The sequence below is a fragment of the Talpa occidentalis genome, unplaced genomic scaffold (assembly GCF_014898055.3).
Source record: "Talpa occidentalis isolate TD23 unplaced genomic scaffold, MPIMG_talOcc4v2.1 talOcc4.4, whole genome shotgun sequence".
NCBI classification, from domain to species: domain Eukaryota; kingdom Metazoa; phylum Chordata; class Mammalia; order Eulipotyphla; family Talpidae; genus Talpa; species Talpa occidentalis.
In genome coordinates, this window is record NW_023604295.1 from 115,890,793 (window position 1) to 115,902,252 (window position 11,460).

Sequence of the window (11,460 nt, forward strand, 5' to 3'; positions counted from 1 at the left end):
ATAGAGAAGCAGAGAAAGAGGATCAAATTTCAGAAATAGAGAAAACTTGTATTATTGTTATTACAGTGCTCGTGTATTTCTCCTTTTTATATTGGTATTTAATTTCTTGAAAATCCAAGTTAATCCCATTTCAGTTAAACTGTTTTCCTTAACATAAAAAGAGGTAGCAAGAAATCTGGTATTTAGTAGATATATCCTAAAAATAATAATCCTAGTAATTAAAAAAAGTAAAAGTGAAAATGAACATGCAGTCCCCTTATTGACCAACTGACTTATTATGTATATGCAAAATTAAGCATCAAATGCTTCATGATTTTAATTTCCATCCAAAATAAGCAATAAATGTTTCAGGATAGTTTTGCCTATAGAAATCCATCCTTTCATCAAAGTCACTTTCATCAAAATCCATCCTTTCATCAAGCCAAGGAAATAATGTATTTTAGTGGAAGATCAGAGAACATTTAAATTAAGAGAAGCACTATATTAATATGTAGACAGATTCAAAGCTATTTCCTTGTTTTATCAGCAGACTAAAAGTTAGTTGCCTAGGGCCTCCCCGGTGGCGCAGCGGTTGAGCGCTGGGTTGCGAAGCTGCCCGCGGCCTCTGCGGCTGCGGTTCGATCCCCGGCTGCTCCCCGGCCACCAGAGGAGGGTCCCACATGGCGCGCAGACCTCTCCTGCCGCCCGCTGCTCCCCTCAGCAGTGTACTTCAGTCCTTCTGCCTGCTCTGCTCCCCGCTCTGGCCCTGGTGAATTCTCTCACCCTCCCGCGCTTCTGACTGTACCCAGTGCTTATATGTATAAACAAATAAATAAATAAATCTTTAAAAAAAAAAAAAAAAAAAGTTAGTTGCCTAATATTTTCTGAAGCAATCCTTTTTTTGAGGTTGGGAATGGCAATACTTAGTTTATATTATTTTATTTTTCTCATATACTGAAAAATAAGCTTTTTTGAGAAAAGATGTATCATCCATTTTAGCCAAATAAAAATTTAAGACAACTTAAGACAAATGTGCATAAATAATGCCAGGGATTGTGTATGATTACAAGGTGGACAGGTGTTGGGCATCAAAAGAATTAAAAAAAAACCATATATGGTGACAAGACTTATTTATATGCAAAATAAAGATCATTTGAAAGTGATTTATCCAAGAAGACACTAAAGATTTTGATCTAGGAAAGAAAGTTGTAAGACCCTGGTGGGTGAACCAAGTGCAATATAATTAAAAAGTTAAACCTTTAAAAGATGCCAAATGTCATTGGTAAGAGCATTTGCAGCAAAATGGATGGAGCTGGAAGGGATTATGCTCAGTGAAATAAGTCAGAAGGAGGAATATAGGGGTACTAAATAAGGGATCAGGAAAAAAAATGACAAAACTAGCAGGCAACTATAAATCAGAGACATTCAGTCTGGGAGGGAAAAGGAGAGGAATTAACACAGGGGCAGGAAGAGCACAAGAGACTACGGTTATGGGTCACTGATGACTTGGTGGTGGGAATTTTACAGGGACTATACCTGAGAGGAGAAATCAAACATTGTACAAAAATGAACCACATTGTAAATATATATATATATATATATATATATATATACACACACACACACACACACATATATAAAAGAAATAAACTATGATTTCTCTCAGATTAAACTAAAAAAATAAGAACATTCAGGGAGTGAGGAGGTTCTTGACAATGATAAATGATAGCTAGGAGATAACTAAGAGAGAGAGAGAGTGAGAGAGAGAGAGAGAGAAAGATGATTTGTAAATTTTGTTTAACTTGGGCCAGGATTTTGTTCACTATGGGATAAGTAACTCAGGAAAATATTTGAAAGGAGAGAGGGACATCAAAACATAGCAAGACAAACAATAACCTGAAACACAACAAATATATCAATATTTAAATTGTATTTAAGGGAAAGTGAGAAAAAATTAAATAGGATGAGGGTCTCCCTGGCCTAAGGGTTAAATCGCAGGCTATTACCCCTGTGGCCTGAGTTCCCTGCCAGGGAGCTAATCCACATAGCACAGCAGACCTCTCTTGTCTCTCAGCCCCTCTGTTCCCCTCAGCAGTGTATTTCAGTAAATTTGCCTGTTCTGCTCCCCACTCTGTCTCTGTGAATCCTCTCACCTTCCTACCTCTGGCCTACACCCCAGTTCTCCTACTAAAAAAAAAAAAAAAGGAGAAAAATTAATGAGAAATGAAAATGTTTTATCAGAGTATAAAGTTAAGCCAAAGGTTACAGAAAGTTTTTATTTTTGTTATATCATTAACATATTTAATAGAGATGGACTGACTCCCTCCTAAAATTGAGACAGGACAAGAAATTCTTTATTTGGTAATAAAAGAAATGAAAGTTACTCTAATTGAAAAGGAATATAAAAAACTGTCTTTTGCAGGATGGCCTCACTTGTACGTAGAAAATTATAGACTCCAAAAGAAAGAGCTATATAATAAACAATTTCAATAACTTTGCAGGATAAAAAAGCCATATACAAACCCAACAAATAATGAGAAATCCATAAGAATAAATTTTGTAATCGTGGTGTTATCTGACAACTTGACTGGGCAACAAATGTCAGATTTTTGATCAAACACTTTTCTGGATGTGTCTTTGAAGGTTTTATTTTCTGTCTTTATTATTGTTTATTGATAAGATCAACATTTAAATTGAGGGACATTTAGTAAAGCAGATCCACCCTTCAGGAAGAGCTGCAACTAACAGTGTTGCCACTTGGAATTCTGTAAAATCGAAAGAGTAACTTCAAGGCTTACAATATAAATTAAGAAAATTTTGGCACATTTTACTATCTGTCTATCTATCTATCTATCTATCTATCTATCTATCTATCTATCTATCTATCTATCTATCTGCCTGTCATCTATCTAAAGAATAATTTATAAGAAAAACATTGCTTAAATTTCTGTGTAGTAATAACTATATAGTTTACTCATTTACCTACCTCTACACTTTGTATTTTATAGGGCATATCTCTTGGCTCAAAATCTTCCTCAGTATATAAAGAAATACCTTCACTCTTATGTTTTATTTGATAAATCACATGTTCAAAACCGATTGAAGGTTCCAAGGGCTCAATTCCATAACTTACATTTTCAAACTGCAGTAAGCCCCTATAAATTTTAAAAAGGTGAATAAATCAAATAATGCAACTTGGAAAAATTCACAAGATACCACCTAATGAATATTTTTAAAATAGTATGGAGATTACTTCTGGTCTTAGTCTTCAGTGGCAAGATGGGAAAGAGTTACTGAGACTCCACAAACTTACTGAGTAGCACAGAATGGTGCTACTATTACTATTTGCCCAGCAATTAATATGTCATGAACTCGAAAGATATCAAAAAATCTTAGCTAGGGTTAAATAGAAAACTGTGCAAGATCCCAATACTGAGATTTGCCAGTGACAGTTTCCCACAATAAATTCAGCCTAACTTTAGAACCCCTATTATGATTTTAAAATTTTAAAAATCATTTCTAAAAATATATTTTATTCTATTATAATAAAATTATATATCACAACCTGAGTCCAGTACATGTGCTAATGATGACCATAGAATTTGGGTAACCTTCAATATAACCTTGGTAATGGCAAAAATTCTGAAAAACAAAAATAAAATATATATTAGAATAATCCATGTTAAAGATAACCTCTTTAAATATATACAATATATATGCATTAGTATGTATGTGTCAAATACTCGTAAACTGTAGTAAATTGTCCTGGAAATCAACCCCCCTTATTGACAATGACAATAAATAGCCCAGAAAATTATCTTGTTCGAAGTCAGACTTTGTATGCAGCAATATTGCCATCTAAGCAATGAGCCAGGAATCTGTATAACAATTCATATAACAATATATAATAATTTATGTAACAAACGGCTATAACTTGATTAAAAACTGTGAGCTTACCTAATTTTTGCCCCTGCTTCTAAATTAGGATCAACCAGAGAAAGCACTCCTAATATTTACTCCTAAATAATGACAGAATATTTCACTTCCAGTTAGCCCACATAAAGCTTTCTTATGCCAACAAGCGCCAATCAAGGCAAACCCGAAAGTCTTCTCTTTTTTCTTCTATATACAACTTTCGTACTCTTCTGTCTGCCTTTGACTATCTGCAAAAATGCAAGTGATAGTGACTGTCTCCTTTTGCTATGGCAAGATCTGAATAGCCTTTACTTATTCTCATTATTACTTTTTTGCTTGTTGCACAGAATATTAGATACTCACCATGAAGATACTCATCATACTTCATGTCTCGATGAAAACCAGACATGAAGAGAAAATCTTCACCTAGAGCAATGCATGCATAACAATCATAACATTCAGAGGAATAATGATACTTTTCATCATACACATATTAAGTATCATTGCCCATTATATACATATGTGTGTATACATGCACATATATAAACATATATACCTATCTGTGTACATGCATGTATACATGTGCATAATAGGTATACATGTATACACATATATGTGTGTCAGGAGACTAGGAAACAATGACATAAAAGAAAAGAAAAGGCTGAGAAGAAAAATGTCCTGGTATGCAGTATTATATATTGAGGGAAATTATTTTTCAAAAATTAAGATATCTAAAATTGACTTCTGATATAACAGCATGAGGAGTTCCACAGATCTGCTCCCAAATGAAATGGATGAAAATTTCAGGTGAACAACTATTAAATTCCTCTGGAAATGGTCTTAAGGATAAATGAGTCAAAGAGAAAATGAATAAATAGCTATTCAAGAAAAATTATGAAAATAGGCAAAAAATGAGAGTTATGATATTTTAAGTAAAAACTACACTTTTGTCCCTTCCCTCCACCCCTACAAGCTTAGTGAAATATTCTAGACTTGGTGCAGCCAGGAATTCTCATTGGGAGGAGCAAGATGTTCACATTTCTCATCCTGCTTCCTCCAGATACTTCTTGTTGTGGCTGAGTTCCAAGTCAATGCAGTCAAGAGATAAGGGCTCCTTGCTTTTCTGCCCAGGGAAACAACAGAGGCTTTAACTAAAGTAAATGTAGATTATACATTTAATCATCCAGGAAATCTAATCATTCAGATTCATAGTCAGTCAGTGATCCCATGCTGTGTGACGCAGGAATCTCTTTGTCAGCAAATGAAGTACAGCAATGGATTTATGTGTTTGAAATGAACAGTTTTTATCACATCCATTATTGTCCAGTAGCAGTTGGCCTAATTGAAAAGAATAGTAGGCTACTAAATACTTACCATGGTATTTGAAAGACATTAAGCTGCAAGTCTGGGATGATATTTTAATGAGATTATTTGTAAGGTATGGTTTCCATATAGCCAACGAACACATATAGAAATGTAAGGTGATCTTGTTGTTTTACCGTAGTTTAAACGTGGATAGGAGAGTGCTAAGTAGTCAAACGAAACTGAGTAGTCAAAGTTGTAAAATGTTAGTTATTGATGCTACTCAGTTTCAAATTAACCACATGCCTGCTTTGTGCAAATTAATCTGGGCCACTTAATTATTTTTCCCTTGCCAGATAGTACTGATGTGTTACCAGTAAGGAGTGGAGACCATGAGAAGACGGAATGGTTTACAACACAGTATTTGATGTGGTACAGGTTCATGCCTCTTCATGGATATGTTACCTTACCACACTCGTCAAAGCATCCATAATCCTCCACCATAGTCTGCTATGTTCTCCTCTCACACCCTCTCCCTCTAGACTGTCTTTGTTATCCTAGTTCTGTGTCACTGGTTGTTTCTTATATCTGGAACTCCTATGTTCTTCAGATTTCACTTTACTTCATATTATTTATTCAAATTTCTATTATAGCCTAAAATTCTTTATATTAAACTTCCTCTATTCAAATAATGGATTTATTTCTTTATGTTAATTAGACACAGACCAAAACAGTCTCTTAACTTATTAAAAAATGTCACTGACATATCATCATATTGGATTATTTCATATTTTTCCCCTCAAATACTCAAACAGCTCTTCATCTGTATTAATCACACTTTATAAGATCAAAGTAAAATACCTTTACTTTTCTGCAAGGCTTATTATACTTCCTTCTAAATGTGAATTTTATTATCTGGAAGATAATGTTTTTGATTATTTGGAAAAATTTATAAGTTGTATTTACATCATAAATAGGTTGATTGGAAAAACTGGGAATCAATAAACTATTTTTAGGTCAGCATAGGATAAAATTTTCATAAGGGATAAAAGTATGTTATTATTGTTTTATAATTTCCTTCTCTCATCATTTATCTTATTTTTATCATTATCATTTCTTGCACAGCTTTACTTTATCATATCTTATTTAAAGCTTTATTTGTACTGGAAAAGAAAATGTATGTTGTGACTATTATGTACAGTCTTCTACAAATAATTGTAAAATTGATAGTTCCATCTAAGTTTGTAAAATCTTTGCTAAGTGACCATCTCCTCTACCAATTATTGAGAAGAATTTTTTTTAATTTTTAATTTTGGTATTTTTAAATGATATTTTCTTTCCCCCACCCCCTCAGATTGAGTCCCCATAGAATTTCCTTCCCCAAGGCACCCATGCACCATCACCACAGTCTCCTGTTCTCCTTCCTTACTCCCTCTGATCCCTCTCCTCCTCCTCCCCTGTAGTATGTCTGATTTGTAATTGTCTGTTTTTGCTTTGTTGTGTTTTGTACTGTTACTATTTTTTTTTTACACTGATGTCTTATTTGGTTCCCCTATATTCTTGTTATAAGTGAAACCATCTTATATTTTTCTTTTTCCTTCTGGCTTATTTCACTGAGCATAATTCCTTCTAGCTCCATCCATGTTGCTGTGAATGACATGAGTTTATCTTTTTTGATTGCTGAATAATATTCCATTGTGTATATATACCACATCTTCTTGATCCAGTCATCTATTTTCTGGCATTTGGGTTGTTTCCAGGTTTTACCTATTGTAAATAGTGCTGCAATAAACATAGGTGTACAGGTGCTCTTTTGAATCAATGTTTTTGTGTCCTTAAGTTGTCCTGTGTATTTCTGTCTCTCCAATTCTAACTCTGTCTCTGTCTCTTTCTCACTCTCTCACATACACATTCACAAGTACATGTCACATGTACACATATATAAATGATAACACTGATTGACAGTATATATTATTTATATATTTATGGAGATGACTCCCATATATTTGCCTACTCTATTGGGCAAAATTTAAAGTATCGCAACATATCTATTTCTTCTGTTAAAAGCTTAGTTTGTATAAAAGTACTTTAATTTCAAAGTATTGTTTGATTTACTACATGAAAATCAGAAATGTAAATGAAAAAAAATAACAATATGCAAAGGGTAGGGTAAAGATAAATGGGAAAACATTATCTCAGGCTTGGTGGGATCCCTGCAAATCTATGCGTACTTCATTATTTTAACAATTATAGGCATTATGAAAGTTCCAGATGTTTCAAATTTAAAAACATTTAATATAATCCTAAATATGCATGAAATTGTTGAATTGTGCTAAAAAAAAAAATCAACACAAACACACAACTCTGATTCTTTGTGCTTTAGTAATGTGTGGACCCTAAGTTAAGGTGATCACAGAAATTCATGTGACAAAGGTAAAACAGGCAAAATCTATACCTGAAACTGTTGTTCAAAAGGTTTCTTACTTCCTGAGCCATTATAAGCATAAACTCTAAAATTGTGAGGTAAAAATGTTCTGCAAAACAAAGGGGAAAAAGTACTTAATGGAAAATATTTTCCTAAGCTCTTTTTTGAATATATATATATATATATACACTTTACTACAAGTAAGGAGGCAGAGTAAAAGAGTAAGGGAATAATAGAGGGATAGAGCCTCTCAACAGGTAAATCCTGTTCTAATTTCACTTTAAAAAAAATCTAGTTGCTAAACCTCTCTTCACTTACTTCACTGTCAGACTGTTCTCCTAGCTGTTTTGTAAGCATTGCTGGAAAGCTTTTGCCTCAGGGTGTTTGCACAAGTTGTTCCCACAGCCTAGTATTTCTTTAAAATGATTCAATTTCTCAACTTTTTCAAGTCTTTACTTATAAACTAACTTCTCAGTGAGATGTCATCACAACTTTATACAAATGTGCAACTTTCCCAATTATCAAAGTACAGGCATTCCAAACATTAATTCTTGCTTTGTTTTATTTCTTTGCTTAAGCATATATTACCATCTAACATTTTATAATCTACTTATTTATTATACTATTATTAGTCTTGTATGAAAACAATATAACTGAGATTTTTTTTTCTTCTTTTATTGAGGTAACACTGGTTTTCAATGCCACATATAATATAAAGATATAATTTCACACCTCTTCAGATTTGTTACCACATCACAATCACCACCAAGTCCTTCACCATTGTCCATGGGGTTCCCTTTCCCTGTTAACTGTCCACCTTTTTCCTCCTTTGGTATTCTCAATTTTATAGTCTCATATCTAAGATTTGGTTTTGTTTTTTTTTTCTCTAACCCTTTGTTTTGTATCTCTAAATTCCAGATGTAAGTGAAGCCATCTGATATTTACCTTTCTCTTTTGGACTTATTTCTGCTTAGCATAATCCCTGACATTTCCCTCTATGTTATTAAGAATGGTGAGTTCATACTTTTTTAATGGTTGGGTAGCATTTTCCTAATCCACTCATCTGTCCTTAGGCACTTAGATATTGTGCTAACTTGGCTAATTGTAAATAGTGCTGGCTATTAGAAGTGTCTCTTTAAAAAGTATAAATGTCTTATATAGTTACTTCATAGAGAAAAAACAGTTGGCCTACCTGTGCATTAAGAGGGGTTTTAAAGCATAAAATATGAGACAAATAAACCACAAATATGCCTAGAAACATTTACACATACAAAATAATTTCATTCTGGATAATTATAAATAATAATTATAAACTATATATTAAAAATGCATACTATAATAATAGTCATAGCCAATAATTGTAAATTATTGTAACAAAGAAATGTAAAAATGTAGATCACCTACTTTTGCATTAAGTTCAGGGTGTATATTTTCCCATCAATTGTAATGTTGTAGGATAGCTGGCAGGAGAGTATATTAAAAAGGAAAAGTGAGAAGAATGTTAGGAAAACTATTATCTTAGGTACTCTATTATTGTAAAACATAGAAAACTTATTCAGTGTTGGTTCATTTCTATGAAATTTGATATTAAAATATTTTATAAGAAAATATTTAAGATTAATAAATATTATCTAGCAAATGAATAATTTTGTATATAAAGATTGGGTGAGTCAATATCTTTATATTATTGGGTCTTCCAATCCATTTCTGACTGTACCCAGTGCTTGTATAAACAAACAAACAAAAACAAACAAACAAATGAATAAATAAATAAATCTTTAAAAAAAAATCTCTTATACTGTTAAAATTTCACATATTTTTTACTATTTAGATTGAATTTGAAGTTTATATAAATAAGCACTCCTTTCAAAATATGCATTCTATTTAAGCTTGTAATCCCTGTATTAAATTGAGGGTTGCTAATGAGATATTTGTATATAAATTACCAGAATATCTACTGAGCCAAAAAAAAATTAAGGTAGGTATGGTGTTTAAAAAAATACATTTCACTTCTTTAGAAATATTCCTAAGAATTAATGAAAAAAGATTAAATTTTTAAATTAATTTCAAGAACAATATCATGAACCAAAATAACATGGAGACTTAATGAATATCATACTAGCAATGAAGATACAAAAGAAATTCATACAGCATTTCATTAAATCAAATGAGTGTCATTCCATGTAAAGAAGCCATAGCTTACGACAAAAAACAGCAAAAAATTTTCCATATGTAGGTGAGTGAGAAGAAAATCTCTAGATGGATCTGGTCAATATTTGAAGACACTTAAGAAGGAAACATTTAGAAGATGGAATTTTGGATTTTGATAATAAACATCATAACATCATTGCACCATACTCCTATGAAACATTTTTAATTTTGGTTCATTTTCAAAGGGCTTTTCCATTGGGTATAAATATAAAATGTAGCAAGTGTACATGGATATAACTTCTTAGATACAAAACTGTAATGTGATTTTAGAGTGTGAAAATGTTAGGGTTTAATTACATGTGATTCAACTCCTCCAGTTGTCATAGACCTTATTTTCTTTGGAATCATAATTTGCACACGTAGTCTTTCAGAATCTGCAAGGTGCAAAATATTTTATTATAGCAACTCTTAACACCTCATAACCTCCTTCAATATTTTCTCTTCTAATACCACAGTATTCTACATACCACTTCTTTATTTATATCTTTTTAAAGTAACTTTGATCCCCAGTTCTTTCTAAAACTACAAAATAGGTATTCTGCTTTAGGAATATTGTTCAATAAGCAGATTGTAGTTACCCTGAGGCAAGAGGCCAAAGGATTTTTGCACAAAAATTCAGGTTTTTTTGACCGTCCTACTACAAAGTCCAGAAGGTCAAAACTTGCAGAGCAGGATAAAATAAACTCTAATTTTTTTTAAAGGAGTTGGAATCCTTGTATTTATTATGCAATGTTTCAGTTAAAGAATATCATTTGACCCTCGATTATGAATATACAAGCAGTTTTAATTTTTTTCTTTATAAATTCTACTTTTAAAATAACTGTAACATTTGCATTCGATTCTATAGACAAAGTTCCCATATTGTGAACTGGACTTTTGCATGATTAACTTAATGTAGTATATACAAATGTTGATTTTCAATGATACACACCAATAACTTACTTTGCTAAAATGCAAAGTTACTACAATTTAAAAAAAGTATTAAAAAAAGATTGAATAATCATTACTGGAACTGTTATCATAAATGGTTCTTTTATTCCTGAGTTTTTTATTAATATGGGGAAAACCTAGCTGGGTAATCAAATTTTATTTTCAAACATTTTTTAAAAATGGTATCATCTTTACAGAATTAACATTGGTTAACAACACAACACTACATATGACTTTGGGGTTTATAGGTTTACACCTCTTCAGATATATGCAACCAGAATGAAGCTACAAAAACCATGGCATTTTCCTTCTTTCTCATGGCTGCAAGACCAACAGGAAAGCCCGCTTCCCCTCCCTACCCCCCCCCACCCTCCACCCCTCACCCCCCACCCCCACCATGCATCCGATGTTGCTTTTAACTTGGGAAGGTGACAACGTAGGGGTGGGCTCAGGCTTTTATAGTTGGAGTCTCCACAAGAAAGCACTGCCCCAGGAGTAATCCAGCCCTTCAAGAGGGAAACCGAGAGGAAAGCTGACGTCCCCCAAATGACATAAGAGGGTTTTCTCTACGTACTGTAGTCTGTCTGGATCCCGACGAGCCCTGTGAGCAGAAGCAGAAAGCACAGCATGGCTAGGTGTCCTGGATGGTCGCCCAAATAATGACAGTTGGCTTGGCTAGGAGACAGTTGGGAGCGCGA

The 11,460-nt window shown here is 33.0% G+C and overlaps 1 protein-coding gene across 6 annotated transcripts in view; it reads right to left on the minus strand.

Moving 5' to 3' along the window:
* The window catches only part of ADAM2 (ADAM metallopeptidase domain 2), a 51,127-nt gene extending 39,667 nt beyond the window's left edge, over positions 1–11,460 (minus strand). For 2 of the 6 annotated variants that reach the window (XM_054700903.1, XM_037526112.2), the window contains exons 1-6: positions 11,337–11,460; positions 10,130–10,206; positions 9,026–9,081; positions 7,652–7,730; positions 3,545–3,621; positions 2,966–3,134 (exon numbers count right to left, since the gene is read on the minus strand). In XM_054700903.1, coding sequence (XP_054556878.1) covers positions 2,966–3,134; positions 3,545–3,621; positions 7,652–7,730; positions 9,026–9,081; positions 10,130–10,206; positions 11,337–11,391 — 513 coding nt within the window. In that variant the 5' untranslated portion in view covers positions 11,392–11,460. Of the gene's footprint in view, positions 1–2,965; positions 3,135–3,544; positions 3,622–3,936; positions 4,143–4,257; positions 4,321–7,651; positions 7,731–9,025; positions 9,082–10,129; positions 10,207–11,336 lie in introns of those variants that run through there. The other 4 variants (XM_037526115.2, XM_037526114.2, XM_037526113.2 and 1 more) reach the window with 4 other exon arrangements.